General features: G+C 34.3%; 2 protein-coding genes and 1 non-coding gene across 6 annotated transcripts; 2 read left to right on the top strand and 1 right to left on the bottom strand.

Annotated features, from left to right (window-relative positions):
- Positions 1-32: 32 nt before the first annotated feature.
- On the bottom strand, positions 33-105 carry TRNAA-UGC. The gene has a single exon. It is a non-coding gene; the product is annotated as a tRNA-Ala (tRNA).
- Positions 106-3,857: 3,752 nt separating this feature from the next.
- On the top strand, positions 3,858-7,517 carry LOC122315762 (receptor-like cytosolic serine/threonine-protein kinase RBK2). 3 transcript variants are annotated; one of them, XM_043131900.1, is made up of 9 exons: positions 3,858-4,027; positions 4,522-4,597; positions 4,723-5,088; positions 5,206-5,457; positions 5,563-5,717; positions 5,894-5,973; positions 6,050-6,185; positions 6,292-6,441; positions 6,993-7,517. In XM_043131900.1, exons 3-9 carry the CDS (start codon positions 4,725-4,727, stop codon positions 7,119-7,121), a joined length of 1,266 nt encoding a protein of 421 aa, XP_042987834.1. In that variant the 5' UTR covers positions 3,858-4,027; positions 4,522-4,597; positions 4,723-4,724; the 3' UTR covers positions 7,122-7,517. The 3 variants fall into 3 exon arrangements, with proteins under 3 accessions (XP_042987834.1, XP_042987833.1, XP_042987835.1); XM_043131899.1 differs by having other exon boundaries at positions 4,705-5,088; XM_043131901.1 differs by lacking the exon at positions 3,858-4,027 and having other exon boundaries at positions 4,493-4,597; positions 4,705-5,088.
- Positions 7,518-10,688: 3,171 nt separating this feature from the next.
- On the top strand, positions 10,689-20,043 carry LOC122315761 (autophagy-related protein 18g-like). 2 transcript variants are annotated; one of them, XM_043131898.1, is made up of 9 exons: positions 10,689-11,537; positions 14,014-14,478; positions 14,987-15,424; positions 16,150-16,395; positions 16,519-17,358; positions 17,438-17,595; positions 18,582-18,715; positions 18,867-19,379; positions 19,562-20,043. In XM_043131898.1, exons 1-9 carry the CDS (start codon positions 11,361-11,363, stop codon positions 19,564-19,566), a joined length of 2,976 nt encoding a protein of 991 aa, XP_042987832.1. In that variant the 5' UTR covers positions 10,689-11,360; the 3' UTR covers positions 19,567-20,043. The 2 variants fall into 2 exon arrangements, with proteins under 2 accessions (XP_042987832.1, XP_042987831.1); XM_043131897.1 differs by having other exon boundaries at positions 19,551-20,043.
- Positions 20,044-21,267: the final 1,224 nt, after the last annotated feature.

Below are 21,267 nucleotides of genomic sequence, written 5' to 3'. Positions count from 1 at the left end.
ATCCCCCGGATACGAAAAGTTACAAAGCTAACTGGAGATGCAGGGGATCGAACCCTGTACCTCTCGCATGCAAAGCGAGCGCTCTACCATTTGAGCTACATCCCCTTCCGACATGATATTCATCACTTTTAATTTTAAACTTTAAAATAGTAAATTGACTTCATACGAGTATAGCAAGTTTTATTTATAGAAAAATGAGAGGAAAAGGCATAACTGAATTTCTCTTTTTATAAAAGAAATTACACCTCGGATATAATTTTCTTTAAAAAGATGATAATATTTATTGTGGGCTTAGCCACCCCAACTCTCATTTAGGAGTAATAAATTATATTAACGGATTATATTCATATCGTATCAAGTCGTGTATATTATATAATATTGGTCAACTCGAATACAACCCATTAAATTTAATGGGTCATATTCTTAAACCTTAATACAACCCATTAAAATAACGGGTTAATAAAATATGATCCATTTTGACCTGTTATGAATTAATTACAAATATATCGATATAATCCGTTTCAATCCGTTTTATATAAATGAATTGAATTGATCTAAATAATTCATTGGACCTGATTAACATAATTTCACATAAAAGCTATCACAATATCTCTTAAAAATATAAAACTAATTACGTAAGTCTAAAATTACAGTTTAAATAATAAAACACACAATTACAATCTAAAAGAAGTGTGAAAGACAGTCGTAACTCGTAAGATCTGACTCAACTGAAAACTGAGGCAGTGAGGATTTGAAAGAGAGTTAAGAAATACAAAATAAGGTTAGGATATTTTTTTTTAATGTTAAAAATGATATATAATTATAATTTTGAGTAAAAAAAAATTAACAAGTCTAAGAGCAACCTTATTGGATTAGCTAAAGATTAAAAAAATAAAAACGATTGCATGTAGGGAGCTACTGGAACAAAATATGGCCTGCATTGGTTTATGCAAAGTATTTGAACAGTTGGTTTTTGCTATAGCATATCTTAAACAAAAGTCATATTTGCTATATACTATAGCTGAACCAAATAATTTTTTTATTATTACTTTTGGAACACTCTCTCTTCTCTTGACATTTCCTATCACAGATGAGTTTAATTTAATTTGTAATTAAGACATTTATATTAAATTTTAAATGAGTTTAATTAAATGTTTGTGATTGTTAGCTTTAAATGACTATTAAAAATATAATTTTTTAACCAATAATTAGTATATTGGTAAATATGACAAAAAATATTATTTTAATATTATTTTATTATATAATAATAAATAGATTATCCGGAGATTGAATGTGAATGAAATATGTAAAGGCAAATTCGTGTCGTATTAGCTAAACTTTGGGTTTGGTTTTGACTATTCCAATGAGACTACTCTAAAAAGGTCACTAACGGGTTAAACGGGATGACTCGTCAATGAATCGTGTTTTAACAAATCAATTCGTTTTGATCCAAACTTGTTAACATCAAATTCAAGCATACTAATTTCGTATTATGTTCGTATTAAATTAACAAATCGTGTCATATATTACTATCTCTATCTCAACAGGCTGCTCACTGTGCTATTTTGAGATTACGAGCAGCCATATGTAGAGATTGAAGTTTCCCTTTCATAGTAGATCTTTGTAATCAAGATTTCTTCCAAATTCTTTATATAAATATTTTCTACAATTAAGAAAGAAATAGACACATGTAAATTCCATTATATCAAATGTTGCATTAAAATAATTCACAGACAACATTAAATATAGTGAAATGTAAGTATTGTAGATGTCTCTATCCAGATTATAACAAAATATTTGGACTAACAAATTATAAGAAATCTCAATTGGAATCTTTGGCTTATGAGCGTGACCTTGGGAGATGATCTATTTGTATGAAAGTAGCCATAGAGAACACTCTTTCACCATCCCTGGGCTCGAACGTGGTGATTGGCCAATGGCCATCCCTCTGCCCAACCCCTTTGTTCCAAAACAAAATACAGTTTAATTTTCATTATTTACTTTGCTTTTCAATCAAAACTGTATTTTTTTTTCCTTAATTAGAGATATTGACACAATTTAAAGATCTTAAATAATTTTTAACCTATTCTTGAAGCTCTCAAGTAATTATATATTGAGTGGAATAAATTATAATTAGTTAAAGTGTCACTAAATTCAATAAATTATATTGATTGGTCAGCTTTATGTTGAAGAGAGAACAAGATGATATATTGCTGTCAACCAAAGGGTCGTTGATATATAGCATACCTATCTTGACAAATACATATGCTTTAAGGTAAGATGGTAATTATGAGCCACCAACCTGCAACCACACACAAATTGAGATGTTGACACTGCTCAATTACATCCATCTCTACAGTTAATCCAACTCAATTAAATTAAAAAAAAAATAATAATTATAGTCATAGAATATATAAACGCCGTGTACACATAGAATCCATATAACAAATAATTTTTCTAATTACAGACTACTTTTTTTTTAAAAAAAAAATATAAAGTATTTATACAATTCATGACTGTATATAATATTACTCTCAAATTAATCGATATTTAGAATCCAAATAAATATCTTCATCGTATCAACAAGCTTGTGAAAAAAGCAATAACAAATATTAAACTGTCTATATAATTATAGACAAGACACAAAAAAGAAAAAGGAAATTGACTCAATTGAGTGTACAATTCTTTAGATCGACATCATAGTATCAGTTGGTACATGAGCTGTCTTGAATTGTTGGTGAAGAATGTCCTTCATCATACCTCATTATATACCCTATAGAGTTCCTTGAGTGCATGGGGATTTTTGGTTTTATGCTTAATACATGATTGTGTTAATTAATTTATATTTGGAATGATTTTCAAGCAAATATTTTAAATAATTGATTACCAAGTGTTGCTTTATGCAACCACTTTTTTAGTTTAAAAAATAAATATTTATGTTTCAAATTTTATTAATATCGTCACATATGATGGAGGAATATTATGTTGTAGGATTACGATAAATCTTGAAATTGAAATTTTGAAAACACTACTTTTACAACTAACTTAAAAATCATTAAAGATCTAATGCCTTGTAGAAGGAAGACCGGCTCGATCCATAATATAAACGCCTAATATTTTAATTTAAAAAATTGTTGTTATATTCTCAAAAGGCATTTGTAAGTTGTAACCACGACGCAATGGATATGTAGCACATACAAGTAAAGCTACCGGCTGTCGTGTATCTGTGGGGACGAGAAGGGTTGTATTATAGCGCTGCAACATGACATAGCTAAGGAATCGTGCACGAGTAGAAAAGTTTTGACCTCACATCATTTTCGTCGTAATAGTATTAAATTGTTGATTAGCAATGACGATACTAATAATAATAAGATGAGTAGAAATCACTCGTGGACCTATTTTTACGTCTTGATTTGTTTATTTATTTATTTATTTTTATATTAAAATGTTTTTTTTCTTAATAATGTGTTGTGTTGAATTTTCAATCTATCAAGATGATAAATTGAAAATTCAAAGGAAAATATTAAATGGTTACTAAAATTGGGTGGTCCATTGTATATAGGACACGTTTTTAGTGCTCCAAAAGGCTGCACGCTTCATTCAAAGGGGACCAATAAGGCAACAGAAGGCGTCTCTGACCGATGAAGTTACCATGTTTTGTCCGGATAAGAATAAGAGCCTTTAAGATCCTTGTCCTGTCTGAAGACACAGAGATGCCATCAACCGTCAGTTTTGCACAGTAATAAAAAAATTTGTTTGTTTTTTTCCTCTAAAAAGTAATTTCAATACGATAATCCAAACTGAAACTGTTGAAGTAAATAAATAAATAATTGTGAACAGTAATCCAGAAAACATACAAAGGCAGCGCCATGACTTCACCCGAATCAAAACCCGGCATCTTCTTTCCTCTTCATTCTCTCTCTCTCTCTCTCTCTGTTATCTTTTCTTCTGGTTTTAGCTTCCTCTGTTTCTTTGTTCTGTTTGTAGATGGAACGTACATGATATAACCTTCAGTTTCTTCTTCATGGTATGCCCAAACCCGAGTTTAACTTGCTTTAGTGATTTGAATTTCTATCCCAAATTATGAAATTTTTGTTTATGGCATCAACTTTGAGTTTTGTTTCTCATGTGGAGTCATGCCTCTGTTCATAATTCAGTAATTTTGTTTGTCATGCTCTTTTTTGGTCTGGTACTTCAACAGGCTTCAGATTATTGTTGTGGTTTTTAATTTTAAGGGTGTCGGTGTTTGTTTGAAATGTATTTACTGCTCTTCCAAGTTTTATTTTTTATTTTTTCTCCTTGCTTTGTTTTCTAAGATGCCAGTCTCTTCCCCAGTGTCATATCAGTTCAGTTTCTTTGTACCTACGTCAATGTCTGTTTCATATGTTTTTAAGGCATTAATCTATATGTATATATAAATATTCTCTCTGATTTAGACTTTTTGTTGGTTTTTACTTGTAATTGGCTTCTTTTGTTCATGGTTTGCCTTCTAATCCAAATGTGGAGGGGTCATATTTGCAGAGAAAGCGAAATGCTATTAACGAAATCAAAATAAGAAAAACAGATGCTATCTATGCTGCCTCTGATTCTCCTTGAGGTAAAAATTCCCATCTTCTCACTTATTTTACTCAAAATCGCACATTTCTCTAATACCATTGCTAGCATGATAGTGATATTATATACATAATTTTTTTTTTTTCTCAGTCGGTTTCTGATCTTCAGATATGAAAAAGAAGGTAGATTCATCTTCTCCTGTTGGAGTTCTCGAGGACTACTTTAAGAGCTCAGAATCTGAAACATGTTCCTCGAAAGAACACGCTACGGCCTCCAAAGTCCAACACAACTCAAAATCCGTTTCAGGCTGGCGTGGATTTGTCCAGTTATTTAGAAATAGATCCAAGAAATCATTAGATACGTTGCATCCTCTCAGTGTCACCAAGCTCTCAAGAAGAATGAGTGGTAGTATGAGGGAGGTCATGTCCATGGTGCCATTTTTTCGTGTCGATCCCGATTTGAACTATACCAATTTACCATGGAAAAATTTCAGCTTGTATGAGCTACAAACTGCTACCGATTATTTCAGCCACGGTTTGTACTTTGTCGTATGCTTCAAGATTTCGATTTTATATCTGGAAATTTTATTTATTAGCACACCCATTTGAAATTAGTTCTGCCATACCAAGATAAAGCTTTGCTTTGGTGTAGAGAATCTGATTGGAAAGGGTGGTTATGCTGAAGTTTACAAGGGGTGTTTACGAGATGGGCGGCTGGTAGCAATCAAACGTCTGACAAAAGGGAAAGCCGACGAAATTGTAGCGGACTTCTTATCAGAGCTTGGAGTAATGGCACATGTGAACCATCCAAATACTGCTAAGTTAATTGGTTATGGGGTTGAAGGAGGAATGCACCTCGTTCTTGAACTATCTCCACATGGGAGCTTAGCTTCCCTGCTTTATGGTCAGTTATCGTTTTTGGGTTACCATTTTTCAAATCTTGACGATTGATTCAATGGATCCTCATCAATTATTCCCCTGCTGCAAAATGGGATGCATGCTTTTATAGGTTCAAAAGAGAAGCTGGAATGGGGTATTAGATTTAAGATTGCACTAGGGACAGCTAAGGGTTTACTTTATCTTCATGAGGGTTGTCAGAGAAGAATTATTCACAGAGACATTAAGGCTTCAAACATTTTGCTTACAGGGGACTTTGAGCCTCAGGTACCCTTTTTAGTCACTTAACATCAACTTTTATGTAAGATACCTTTGTTTGGACAATTTTGACCATGTTCATGCTACTCTTCATGGAGCTGATGGTAAATTATTTCAGAGTACTTCCCGATGTATTTATACATGATATTATTGTAGTATGGACTCAGTACTGATCTTTTGTACAGATTTGTGATTTTGGACTTGCAAAATGGCTGCCAGAGCAGTGGACTCACCATGTCGTGTCAAAATTTGAAGGCACATTTGGGTTTGAAACCAACATAGTTTTGTGAAGTTATACACCACATGTTTAACTTGAAGACTCATTGCTTTAATTCTTACAGGTATCTTGCTCCCGAGTACTTACTGCATGGCATAGTAGATGAAAAGACTGATGTTTTTGCCTTTGGTGTGCTGCTATTGGAAATAGTCACTGGACGCCGAGCACTAGATTACTCCCAGCAAAGCCTTGTTTTATGGGTATGTTTCTTGCTTATCTGGCCATGTGCAGGTGCTGGACTTGTATGTTATATTTACAACTCAGATGGGTGGCTATTGAGTAGTGCCTTTCTTTGTACTGGATCAGGCAAAACCTTTGCTTAAGAAGAACCACATCAACGAGCTCATCGATCCTTCTCTTGGTGATAACTACAACTCTCATCAGATAAATCTTGTGCTCTTGGTTGCTTCTTTATGCATACAACAGTCATCAATTCGACGGCCCTGTATGAGCCAGGCATGTTCTGTTCTTGAAGAGCTTGCATCGTGTTATATGATAACAATGATAATGAAATTTAAGAGATAAACTTCCTGGTCACTGTTGAGAGGGACACAATGGTTGAGTCTTGGAATGTTACTTACCTGAAAGACTGACTTTATCATATATTAGTTAATTATAAAAGATAAGGCAAGGTTTAGGGAAATTTGGCAAGACTAATATATACATGTTTTTCAATGTCAATGCTTCATTGTTGTCTCATTTTCAAGACATTCTAGTATAGGGTAACTTTTTCATTCTTCTGCTGAGATAGAAAAAAAGAACAACGTATGCATATCCATTGGCTGGCAGGTCTCGAGTGTGATAACCGAGCTTGTAATTCTTTGGTTTTCCAGTCAGTTAATTTGATCTACTATTTATTTTATAAGTGGATGTCCTGTCTTTCCTAGTAGGTGCAAAAGGAAGCTATGATACTTGTTTTATATTGACATTAGATAACTCTGTAGCCACACATGACACAACACCGTATGTGACAAATTCCATTGCTTACATTTGAACATGGGTACCAGGTTCTGCAGCTTCTGAATGGCGACCTTAGCTGCTTGAAATGCATGAGAAAAAGCCGAACCGAATTCTTCCGAAAAGCATTCCAAACAGAGTTCATCAGTGCAGAAGAGCGCTACTCAACCAAGATTTAGTTGGCATTAAACATCATCATTGGTGGATCAGATATGGAATTCCCAGCAACGATGATCGTACCTCATCATTCATCGTTTATGCTGCTGAGGAAACAAAGCTTTGATTCATCTTGCCCCATCAAGCTTATAGTATGTCGGCCCCAGAAGAAAAGAATAATTATATACTTCTGTTGGAGATGGAAGAAAGGAATGTTTATGCTTTTTAACCTGTGTACTTAGTTAAAAAACAAATGGAATGAATGACATTGGTTTTGAACCTAAGTGCATATAAAGAATATAGGAAACGAGGATTGAAAATGTCAAATTAGCTTTCATTGTAAAGAATACGCTGTACAGTTCAATTTACATGGATCAAGTTAAAGAAACTTTCTTCAAGGTTCTTTACAGTTGTATATCCTTCTTAAGAGTGTCTGATATTCATTGAGCAGCAATTTGGAGCCATCAAATGCTTTTCCTAGTTAAGAGAAATGCTAACACTTCACAAAATAAAATTCCCAAACTGATATTCTTTACAGTAAAATTAAATTTGTAATCAGACGCATTAGAACAAGTCTGTCAATTTGTAAACTTTATTTTTATTAATGCAACACCTAAACTATTTTTTTTGCTAAATGTAACTTGATGTATCACACAAATCTCAATTTACATATATATATATATATATATAATTTTCTTTATAGAATCAGCAACTCTTCTCACAATTATCTACCAAGTCAAATGCTCTATACCTATAATTTGACGACATTGTGTCACTATTGCAAGTTCTATGAATATCACCTGAGAAAACATAAATTACAACAGATTTGCATTGAAATGACACCATTTTGTCCCTTGCTTTGACCAAACAGGTACGTCTTAGGAAAAAAAAGGGAACTCATTTATCCACAACATACTGAAATTAAAGTTACAAAATGAGCAACACTTCAGTTATATGATATGGCCTCATCTCTCAAGTCACTGTCCCAGCAAAAATGGTCTCACCTTGACCATAATCGAAGTATATAGAACAGAAAATGATGTCATTTTGATCACTCTTAAATTGAATCCCAAAATCAAACGTTTAAACAAGATCGATAATATTCAATACAACTCTCAAATATGAACTCAAACAAGTGGATAAAAACTAAATTTTGGATGAAATAGTTGAGTTGATTATATACAATTAATGAATAAGTCAATTAAAGTACAAAAAGGAGCAAAACTTCAAAGAAAATGTTAGTATGCTGTCTGAGTTTGCTCATTCATTCTGACCGCTCATGTATTTATATAAAAGAAGAAAAATATAATAAGGGAAGTTTGTGCTAGCTATACTCAAACTTCAATTATATTCTACAGCCATATAGAATATATGACCTCATCTCTCAAGGCAATTTTCCAGCCAAAATGGTCTCACCTTGACCATGATTAAAGCAAACATGACATAAAATGTTGTCATTTTAATAACATTTAAATTGAATTCCAGAATCAGTCATAATATTTAATGCAATGTGCAAATATGAACTTGTTAAAAAGTAAGTGTTTGGATGAAAAATAGTGGAGTTGATTATATACAATTATGTGTCGTTTCGTTACGCGTTCGGACGAGATGAGATGAGATGTTTTAAATAATAGTGAGATTTTTGAGTTAAAATGAGATGAGATAGTTTGAAAAAAATGTGTATTTGAATAGTGAGATGAGATATTTTATAAAAAATAATGTGTTTAGATGGTGAGATGAAATCAAATGATTTTAACATTTTGAAAACTTAATAAAGTAGTGGGTCCCACCAATTATTGAAAAGTATTTTTAATTACTAGGTGGAAAATATTATGAATATATTAAAAATAAGTAATATCTATTATTAGTTTAAAAACTCATAAATATTTTGACTTTTTCAAAATGTATTTTTTATAGTTGACCGTGATTATTTCAATATTCTCAAATATAAATGCATTTCTATGTTAAACAAAATTATTCTAATTATGACGTATTTATTATACTATATTTTATAAATTTTGAAATATATTTTTCTAATTATATATTACAATAAAATTTAAAATTTTAATAGATAATTATATATATTAAAAATGTGATAGTTAGCATTATTGTAATGGTAGATGAAATTTTATAAAAGATCAATTGTAGTGGTACTGTATTATTACTAAAGCGATGGTTAAAATATTAGGAATGAGATAATATTTTATATTTTATTATTTAAATAGACAGATAAAAGATAAAGTACAACTCATATGAGATATTTTTTTTTTCTTTTTTATCAACTCATATGAGATATTTTGTATCTCCATCCAAACCAGATATTAATGAATGAGTCAATTTTGCATAAGCTCGTTTGACTTTCAATTGACTTATTGACCCACTTAATTTATACAATTAAATCATATTTATTTCATTATAAGAAGAGAAAAAATATTACAATCGTAAATTATATAACTGTCATGTAATACTTTTAAATAAATAAATAAAATATAAAATTCACATAAAAAATAAATTTTTATATTATATGTTTTAGTTATGTACATTATTTTTATTTAGATGAATTCCAAACGATTATAATCATATTTTTGAATATTTGGATATATATTTGAATATTTTGATATATTTATTGATTATTGTTAAGAAGTCAAATATCAAATTAATTTTGTTATTAATAAATTTAATTAATATATAATGTCAAATCCATCAAAATAAATCAATGGCTATGATATTCAAATCAATTCAAAATAATTAATGTATTAAATGAGTAATGTGGCTGATATGATACAATTCAATTATGAACATAGTTGTGTCATATATGATTTGACTTATTTCCAATGACAACACTTTACTCTAACCGGATTTACGAACCTAAATGGAAACCCTTTACAGCCTCAAGTGATAAAAGAGGTTTAATTTCAACACTAAATTTCAAAATATTGTAAACTAAAAATATTATTAAGCTCAATCTGTGAATTAAAAAATGTTAAGATATCACTTAAATAAAAAACAAAATATTATTTATTGGGTTTAAGAAAAATAGAAAATCTTGAATATAAATTCTTAAAACTAAGTTTTATACTAAAGTTATAAAAATAGATAAATTGAATTTAAAATATGTTAAAATATAATTTTTTAAAATTAATTATTATAAATGAAGTGCGTAAAGTTTACATACTCTAAATAGTATGTAATATGAAAAATGTCACTCTCATCAAGATTTTAGAGTGGCTATCGAAAATTCTCACCGACTATTTTTTTTAGTTAAAAGTTAGAGAAATATTTTTTTAATAAATTTTTGATTTTTTTAAATATTTAAGAAATTTAAAAAATATTTAAAAAAATAAAAAAGAATTGCCTGATGGGTGAGAATTCTCAATGGGTGTAGTATCAGTATCACCCATTTGATATTACTCTTTGTAAAAATGATTTTAATTTTTACGTTGAGACAATCATTAGATGAAAATTAATTTTATTGAAGATTAATAAATTTCTTTTTAATTTTTTTTTAAATCCAAAATAAAAGAAAAACAAAGAAAGAAACTCGAACATGAAAACAACTGTAACTTTCAATTTTATTTTTTAGAAAAGAAAAGAAGAGAGAGAGAGAGAGAGAGAGAGAGAGAGAGAGAGACCTTGGCCATCGCAGCGTGTGTCAGTGGTTATCTTTGAGCATCGCAAAGAGATATTCTTTTAGGAGGTCTCCCCATTCCCCAGTAGCGGTGGTGTCTGTTGAAGAAGTTGTAATTTCTTTAAATTCCCCATTTTGTTCCATGATATTTCTCCATTTTTATTTCCCCATTTGTAAAACTAACACACAATAACTTTTACAATTTCGATTACACCCTCCCAAGAGGTGTGTCTCCAACTCTTTACAGTAGCACAGCACGCGGATGAGAATCGAGATGAGGGAGGGAAAGCGAAAGAAAGCGAGTGAAACTAGAGTGAACTTCGATTGAAGGAACTCTATAGAACGACTGAGGCAGACGGCTGCTTCGTCGTCAAGGTTTCCTAGTCAAACTCTAAGGGAACGGGGAAGATATCTGTGTTGGTATTTTCTGTTTGCTTGATTATTATTGTTTTTTTTTTTGTGTCCGATTGCGATCGTGTCAAAGTTATCGGATGAACTTTCCGATCGTCTTCGGCGATCGGTTATGTTTGTCGCCGGCTTTGCTGCCGGCTGTTCCGGAGGCAGAAGGCGGTGGTAGTGGGAGTAGCTCCGGCGAGTCGGCATCAGCAGTGGTGGTTGGGAGAGGTGGAGGAGGATGAAGAAGGGTAAGGGAAAGAACAACGGCTTGTTGCCCAACTCTCTGAGGATCATATCTTCCTGCCTCAAGACCGTGTCCACGAATGCCAGCACCGTCGCTTCCACTGTCCGCTCGGCCGGCTCCTCGGTCGCTGCTTCGATTTCTTCCGCTTCCTCTGACGATCACAAAGATCAGGTATCGCTTTGATTTTTCATTTCTCTATTCCAATTTCTATCTTCTTTGTTACTTATCAAAAAAAAAAATTTCTATCTTCTTTGTAAATTCTGTACCGACTTTGATACACACCCCAAATTTAAGTTAATACTCCTCGTCATGCCCTACCTCGCATGAAGTATTTTTAATTGTAAGCTCTCTTGCACCTTGTACATTTCTCAGTTTCATTACATAGCTAGCTAGTTATTGAGACTTTGACTTCTAGTTCAGTTTTGAATTGGTTTGAGTATATGCAATTCTTCTGGAATATAGATATCATAATGGGCTTTTAACACACATGGACTTACAAGATGTCTAACTATGAACCTATATGCCACACTGTATATAAAAATACGCATTTTTTCTTCCCTTCAATCTAATAAGTTTGTTTTTGTGGTAACTATAAGAAGAGAGGGGAAGGAAACCAATAGCATAGCATTGGGGGAGAGATTGGGAGTCCCACAATATTTAGGATAAATGGTATATCTGAAAACCAAACTTTAAAGCCGATGTTTTGTGGAATATATGTACTTATATAGTTGTACTTTATGCACACATACAAACACTAATTTCAAATGAAAGGGTGTCTAGTGAATATTTGGTGTTTTAGGAAAGTTGTGAGTTATGATATAGTATATTTGACATGTAAAAAATTCCAGAAAAGTTATGCTTAAAGATGATATTGAGAATGGAAACTTTAATATGTGAAAGGTGCATTCGTTTCATGTGCAAAACACATTATATCATTGTATAATAAAGGCACACATGGTGTAGGGTTGTGGAAGTATATTAGGAGTGGCTGGGGAGATTTCGCCAACTATATTTGTTTTGTGATTGGTGATGGCTCCAGAGTCAGCTTCTAGCATGACTATTGTTGTGGTAGTGCATCCCTTGAGGTTTCATTCCCTGCCCTCTACTGGATTGCCCATAATCAGGATGCTTTGGTGGTGGATCTTTTGGTTATCTCTAGTTGATCTCCTATGTGAAATGTGTGCTTTCTTAGAGTTGTGCAGGAGTGGGAGATTGGTGGTATTTCTGATCTGTTTGGTTTTCTGTATGCTACAAGTATTGGCCAGGTTGAGGTGGATAAGATGATTTGGATCCACTATGGGAACAAGAAGTTTACCATTAAATCCATATACTAGGTTTTATCTTGTTAGCATCATAATCCTTTTCCTTGGAATTGCATTTGGAGGTGTAAAGTGCCTTCCAAGGTTGCTTTCTTTGTTTGGACAGCCTCTCTTGGGAAAATCCTAACCATTGACAACCGAAGGAAGCATGGGCTTATAGTTATGGATTGGTGCTTTATATGTAAAAATTGTGGTGAATTGGTTATTACTTCAGTCTGAGGTGGCAAGGGTGTTATAGGATGAAATTTTTAGAAGGTTTGGATTGGCTTGGGTGATGCCTAGAAGGGGTGTGGATCTTTTTGCTTGTGGATAGGTCTTTGGGGCAATTCTCCTATTTCTGCTATATGGAATTTGATTTCTTTATGCTTCATGTGGTGTATTTCACTTGAAAGGAATGTTTGGAGAAGACGGAGAATGCACCTTGGATGAGCCAAGAAGTTTCTTTTTCCACACCTTATTTCTATGGGCATTGGCCTGTCACACAGATGAATGAAGAACATAGAATATTTACAAAATCTGGTGCATTTGTTTCTTCCCTTGTGTTGTCATAGTTTACCAGAAGATGGTGAAATTTAGTTTGGAAGAAAAGCTAAAAGAGCATGACGGCAACCCTTTTGGGAAAGTGAAAGTCATGCTAATGACACTGCGTTTAGTTTTTTTATGACGTGAAACTTCACGAAGGTGGGGCCCTTTGGACCTATCATTGGGGAGTAAATCTTGGACACACTACCCACCCACTAGAATTGTGTATCAAATAATCTAAGGGAACTCCTAGTTGGGAATTGAAGTTAGGATGCCTGAGTCTATGGTTCGTCCCAACAATATTTAGTAGTTGAATTGTATTTGAAATATAACCTTAATTTGAAGAAACAATGCTATTTGGAAATGCTTTACAACTTTTTTTTCTTAATTCCCTCACTAATGTTTCTAATTTTGTAGAGTTTTGTACTCCTTTTCATTATCTTTGATATTTGTTGGGTGTTTGTGTACTTCTTGTGTGCTCGAGTTACGCCCTTTGCACATATAATATTTTTACTTCCATTTTATATAAATTTCACAAGTAATATAACTACTTTGCCTTATTGAAAAGACAAATGAATTATGTCATTCAGGCAATTATTTTGGCGTCTAAATTTATAAAATGGTGCTAAGTGCTTTTTTTTTTTTTAGGTAATGTTCTTGGTGTTGTCTCTAGTTGTATTTCTTCCAGCTTATGAAGGCTGGCGTGAAACGTATTCAGTAAATTTGTTGGGTTTTTGCGTACTTTAGCCTCCTTTCTCTAGAATTGTGTTCACCAGATTGCCTTCTGAATTTTTGTACATGGACAGGTAACCTGGGCTGGCTTTGACAGGCTTGAGCTTGGTCCATCTGTCTTCAAACATGTTCTCTTGCTTGGTTATCAGAATGGGTTTCAAGTCCTTGATGTGGAGGATGCCTCTAGTTTCAGTGAACTTGTTTCGAAGTGTGATGGCCCAGTTTCATTCTTACAGATACAGCCCTTCCCTGCATTGAGTGATGGTGTTGAAGGATTTAAAACATCACATCCTTTATTGCTGGTTGTTGCTGGAGATGAAATGAACAGTTCAGGCCTCAGTCAACATCGTAGCAATCTGGGTGGTTTAGGAAGAGAAGGTAATTTGGAGTCCCGATCAGGAAACTCTGCCAACTCTCCTACAGCTGTTCGATTTTACTCTCTTAGGTCTCATTGCTACGTGCATGTCCTGAGATTCCGGTCTGCAGTGTGCATGGTTAGATGCAGTCCTCGAATTGTAGCCGTGGGTCTTGCAACACAAGTAAGATGGCCTTATCTGTGGCATTTAGTCTGCACTATTAAGTTTAGAAGTACAGATATGTAGGTTGAATGATATCAACCTTCATATAGATTTTACCCTTTTCAGTACTTTTCATTTGTCTGGCTTTCAAACTTCTTCACTTCAACATTTTCTTGCTGAGGCAGACATTGAAGCGAGCACCATTCTTTTTTTTTTTTAATTGATTTAAGAATTGGCAAGTGCCCAAGTACACAGGACATATAATGAGAACCACTCTTATCACGAATCTGCATTTAGTTTTTCGCATGAATCTGCTGTAAGGATATCTACTCAGGTTGTTAATGATAATGTTGTTTTTCAGTCAGTAACTGGCATTAATTTTTGTAGTCCTTTGTGGTAGTCAGGACTTAAGAAGTCGATCTTACTCTGTAGGTGTGATGCCCTGTTACCAATCTATTGACGGCAGTATTTGTAATGTAGGGCTTATGGATCACCCAATTGACTAAAACTTCATGGTATTTGGTGGCAGATTTACTGCTTTGATGCGCTCACTCTTGAGAATAAATTCAGTGTTCTCACCTATCCTGTTCCTCAGTTAGCAGGACAGGGAGCCACTGGGGTTAATGTTGGTTATGGTCCAATGGCTGTGGGTCCAAGATGGTTAGCTTATGCATCCAACAATCCTCTGGTTTCTAATATGGGTCGATTAAGCCCACAAAACCTCACTCCCTCTCCAGGAGTTAGTCCGTCGACATCACCTGGAAGTGGTAGTTTGGTTGCCCGTTATGCAAAGGAATCTAGTAAACAATTGGCTGCTGGAATAATCAACCTGGGAGACAAGGGATACAAAACTTTGTCAAAATACTATCAAGAACTGCTCCCTGATGGATCTAACTCTCCAGTATCCCCAAATTCAGGCTGGAAAGTTGGTAGGCATTCAGGAACAGATATGGATAATGCAGGGATGGTTAGTCTTTAATTCCCTATGTATATGCAAAGCATTGTAACCATTTATAAAATTTTGTGAAGGTTATTAGTATCTGTGCTATTCTTGATAAGCATTAAAGTTTACTTCTTTTATAAACTAGTGCTCTGTTTGTTGTTTATACTGAAAATGGTGCTTGCCAACCATATTATCATATGCTATTTTATGGTATGAAACTTCATCCAAATGCTGGAAATGAAATCCCTTTTAGACTAGATATAGTCTTTTGGTTTGCTGGGCAAGTTCATTGATGCATTCTTATTGTATGATGCAAAGTTTTCATTATATAACCCCAAGGGGTTGGCCCAAGTGGTGAAGGTCTCGGTCTTGGGGTATCACTCCTTTCAAGGTCTAAGGTTCAACACCTCATGGGTGCAAACAATCCTTTGGGCCACACCCCCTGTTGGAAAGCCAGCAATTTAACTAGTTTCATGTAGAGAAACTTCCGAGGGTGCGGTGCACGGGACCGGAGTTTAGTTTGCAAGGGTGGGTTTGAAGGGGCTTTGGGGAAAAGTTTTGATTATATTGTTGATCATCATTAAAAGCTGAAAATGTGTGAAAATTACCTGAATATAATGCTTGTCTACCTTTGGGGTTCTTTCATGTTGAACCAAACTAATGTATCATTTAGTATTCCTCATAACGATATTGAAAAGGCGAGAAGTGAGATATAGCTGTTGACTCTCTGTAACAATGGTTGACTGCAGGTTGTTGTCAAGGACTTTGTTTCCCGAGCTGTTATATCACAATTTAAAGCTCATACCAGTCCAATATCCGCACTATGCTTTGACCCTAGTGGGACTCTTCTGGTTACTGCCTCAGTGTATGGTAATAACATAAATATTTTCCGGATAATGCCATCTTGCACTCGAAGTGGATCGGGTGTTCTAAGTTATGACTGGAGCTCTTCTCATGTGCATCTTTACCAGCTACATCGTGGAATAACATCAGCTGTTCGTATAATTCAACTTAAAAATTATTGTTGCTTTCTATGATTCTAACTTTTTTTTTTTTTGTATGGACTTGATTTATGAGGTTTTATTTTTGTTCCTTTTACTGTTTTATTTATCTCGCAGATAATCCAGGACATTTGCTTTAGTCATTATAGTCAGTGGATTGCAGTTGTTTCATCCAAGGGGACTTGCCATGTTTTTGTTTTGTCCCCATTTGGTGGTGATGCGGGTTTCAGAATTATAAGTTCCCAAGGTGAAGAGCCCTCCCTGTTTCCAGCTTTGTCTGCGCCTTGGTGGTCTACTTCATCTTGCATCATTCATCAGCAATCTTTTCCTCCGCCACCACCTATTGCTCTCTCTGTTGTGAGCAGAATAAAATATAGTAGTTTTGGATGGCTTAATACAGTTAGCAATCCCACTGCTTCTGCAACAGGAAAGGTTTTTGTGCCATCTGGAGCTGTTGCTGCTATTTTCCATAACTCATTATCTCAAACTCTTCAGCATGCTAACTCGAAGGCCAATACCTTGGAGCATCTGTTGGTTTATACTCCATCAGGATATGTAGTTCAACATGAACTTTTGCCATCAGTAGGGATCGAAGGATCTGACAGCGGTTTGAGGACCCAATCAGCTTCATTTGTGCATATGCAGGAGGATGAGTTAAGAGTTAAAGTTGAACCTAATCAGTGGTGGGATGTATGCAGAAGGTCAGATTGGCAAGAAAGAGAGGAATTTGTTTCTGGTACCAATATTCATGGACAGGATGCTACTGGTGTTATTCAGAATAATTCCAGTTCAGCAGATGACTATGGAATAGATTTTCTGTGCATAAATGGTGGTATGACGGGGAAAAATATGGTGAAGACTTATTCTGGAAAGCCTCATGAAAGATCTCACTGGTACCTATCGAATGCAGAGGTGCAGATAAGCTCTGGCAGGTTACCAATATGGCAAAAATCCAAGGTATTTTTTGTGTTAAAGTTGTGATGCCCATTAGCTTCTGCTATATTCTGTTTGTCATTTATTTATTTCATTGTTCTAGGTATGTTTTTATACGATGGAATCTCCAAGAGTTGACACTCTTGCTGGTGGAGAGTATGAAATTGAAAAAGTCCACATCCATGAAGTGGAAATAAAGAGGAAGGAATTGTTGCCTGTTTTCGACCATTTCCTTAGCATAAAATCAGACTGGAGTGACAGGTAATTCCTTTCTGGCTTTAATATCTACATAAGAATTGGTATAGTGGTTCCTATCCTGGTATTTTGGTGTTGTATCTTGATAAAAGATTCTAGTTAAGATTGGTTTAATCTTTCTTGGTGTTGGACATGGATTATGGTTTCCTGAAATGCTAATTAAAAGGGGACGTGTCAAAGTAACCTTTCAACAGCCTTTTTTCAACTGATCTTCTTGTTGCTGTCAAGGGAGAGGAACAAGTGTGGGTCCTATTGTCATTGATACCAAAGCACTGAGATGGTACAGCATCTCAAAATATTTGATGACGGCTTATATCTTTGTCACTATAGCCTTGAGGTTTATCCCCTCAAGTCAATTTTATATATGCTTTAGAATAAAGATCGGTGCCTACAACTACATTTTTTTCTTTCAATATTTCGTCATAAACGTACTGATAACAAATTATATACTTGATATATACACTGATTTGGCTGTTACAATTTACAGCTGTCCAGTGATTTAAATGTGCAATCATGGGGTCTAGAGGCATTTGCTGAGAAAGTCCAAATCATCTTTACTTCGGTATATGTCAACTTTGTAGTGTTACTTACTCCAAAAGAAAAATATTTGCTAGCTGGTGCTGAGAACACACACCTGACAAAAGCTAGTTTAAAAATCAAACATCTTAGGATTAAAAAAATAAAAATTAAAAAATTTGAACCTCTTTCAAGTCAACTTCTGACATGTCAGGGGTGTGTCCACAATTTAGAATTCAAATTTTTGAACTTTTCGTTTAAGTCAACTCCTGTCATGTCAGCATTGTGGAGATTGTCCCCCACATCGGCTTGCAAGTAGGACTCTTTGGACTATCATCTGCCTACCGAGATTTTCAACCAGTCAGATACTGCCAAAATTTATCTATCATCATAAAGCCTATCAGTTGTCCTGTAGAGGTTCTGTATCTACGTGTTTCTGTTATTTTTTAACTACATGCTTGGTTGCTTTGATTCAGAGACCTTTCTGGTGGAAAATATCCAAATTCTACATCCTCAGGGCCTCATCCAGGCGAAGGCAAGATCACAGAAGAGACTGTCATTTGTCACTCAAAACCATCATCGCTTAGTTCAACTGAAAGCTCGGATGGGGGTAAGAAATACATTTTCAAAGAGAGATTACATTAAGACATCATCTTTTAATATTGTTATTGATAGAAGCAATCTACATCAAACCGCTGAAAGTGAATTATTTTTTTTACTTTAAGAATACTCGTTTATTTTGTTGATCATATTCCTGTCAGGGTCATCAAGAAGAATCGAGAATTTACTTGACTTGGATCAAATTAATAGTGAGAAGCCTTGTGCACCTGGTTTCCATTTGTTGAATGAGATTTACCATGAAAGAAGAGGATGTGCCACTGTTGAGCATTCCATACCAAAGTGGAACTCTTCAAACATTGTACCTATTCTATCTGAACATCCAAAAACTGCTGATTCTCAAGTTGATGGTTGTGTCACAAGAGAAGCCCTGTGCGTAAGCAGTAGTGGGAGAACTGATGTATTGGTTTTAACTCCTGACCGATATGCTTCTAATTTGAATACTCCTGATGAGGAGCCTACAACCGTGCACAATCCCATAGATTTTGGATCGTTATTTCAGGCGGGGCACTTTGAGGTGATGCCCTGCAATGGTAGCCATGGATTAACTGAAGTTGGTGCTGTTGATGTTGAAAGCAACGGTAACCAGTGTGAGAGGGAAAAACCAGAGGATGATGATGATATGCTTGGTGGCATGTTTGCCTTTTCCGAAGAAGGTACAAAAACTGAAGCCACATATGTTTTTGGATTAGTGTTTTTTTTTTCACGAGTCCTTGAAGCCATATATGTAACAACTGCTTGACTAATAATGACTGATTGTTTCTGATTACATTGAATTCTGTTGCTGTTAATTTTATGTGACTTCATATGTGCCTGTCATTCTCCAGATTTTTCGCAGGCTGATGCATAAATAAGAAAAGCCTCTATTGTGCCGTTTATGGAGACAGTTCATTGAAGATTTGGAGGAAGCTCTGCTTTGGGCCTACGATTGATGGTGTAGAACTTTTTCACTATAAAACTGAACTGAACTGTAAATAATATGTGACAGGTGGGCGACGAATTAAGTGAAGCATTGCCATGGTGAGTATGTGATTCATCCGTCTAATGTACATTCTGTAGATTGAAATTCATAAACTTGTGCAGGGTGCTTGTTTCAGGGAAGGGGGTGAGTTATAGAACTCTGGTAGAAAGTAGAGATGGGTTTACCTTTTTTGTCTTGAAGTCGCAGTGAAGACCGTCTGTACAGATGAATTGGTGTGGGCAAGTTTTTCGATCTGTATAATGTTTCGTTTTTTTAAATTCGTCTGGAGGCGAAAAAATTAACAAGGAAAATGACAATGAAAAAAAAAAACAAAAAACAAAATGACATTGTGTTCACAATTTCTCATATTTTTCCCTTATTGTGGCTGGTGCATAGCATGAGCATTGGAGATTTTGAGGGTGTCGGCATGGTGTTCCAAAAACAGAAAAAGATGAAAGTGAATCTGATGTTTTGTGCTATTTAGAATGTCACCTATTTTGCATCAATATAAGGAGAAACTAATTAGGGAAAGGTGAACAAAGAGGTTTTTCTAATTGCATCCTAAGTAGTAGTGTTTATCTATAAACTTGTAAATAGCATAAAGTTCGGTTTGGCTACATGAAATTCTTATTTCAAACTTAAAATTTTCATTTTATTATTATAACTTTTTCAAATTTTTGTATAAAATATAATAAATAATTTAATTTTTTCTTTTAATTTTTTTAAATTTAAAAATAATTTTATTTTAAAATTTAAAATTTTCATTTCAGAATTCTACAAAACCGAAACAAGGGGATTGTGTTGACAATTCCATTTTAACCGAAAACAAGTAGCATCCAACTTTTAATGGAAAATGATTGCATACATCTGCAATGACTAGACTACTGCTACAGTCAAGAGCCTGTGGCTCAGATGGCATGAGACCCAGCCTCCATAAGAGAGGTCTTGGGTTCAATCCCCCTCCCCAATCCCCAATATCAAAAAAAAGACTACTGCTACAGGTAATGGAAAATGAATGTGCAAATAATGGCTAATTTTGAGGAATAATGAATATGGTCCCAAGTATAACAATATTCTTTGCTTAGGAAATAATGAAATTCATTGGAAACTCCTCCACACACATATTTTGCAGTCATAGATAGATAAGATAGATAGAAGATAGATTTTAGGAGCCTTTCTGGTGAGAGTTCGTGAACCATAGATTTGGGGGTTCTTTTGGATATTTATCCAATCATCCACCTTTCCTCTTACCCATAAATTGATGGGGTCTCCTAATTTCTTTGGTGTAGATTCATGTTCTCCAAAAGCCTTACAAAAAGCATCTCCCTACCACCAAATAAACACAATCATCTTTCACAATCACATCACAAAATACTAATAATTTAAGGTATGACTAACTGCCTCTCTTTTTTTTGTTTCTTCTGAATTTGAGTCTACTCGGAAAGAAAAATGCTGATTAATTGAAATTTGTATAAGAAAAAATGCATATACAGAAGAATTATTCTCTTTTAACCCACCAACGTAGACTTGAGTGGTAAACTACTTTAAATTCTGGTATCTTTTTTTTTTTTTTTCTAATTTAC

This window comes from Carya illinoinensis, chromosome 7, assembly GCF_018687715.1.
Source record: "Carya illinoinensis cultivar Pawnee chromosome 7, C.illinoinensisPawnee_v1, whole genome shotgun sequence".
NCBI classification, from domain to species: Eukaryota; Viridiplantae; Streptophyta; class Magnoliopsida; order Fagales; family Juglandaceae; genus Carya; species Carya illinoinensis.
This window is presented reverse-complemented; position numbering and strand designations above follow the sequence as displayed.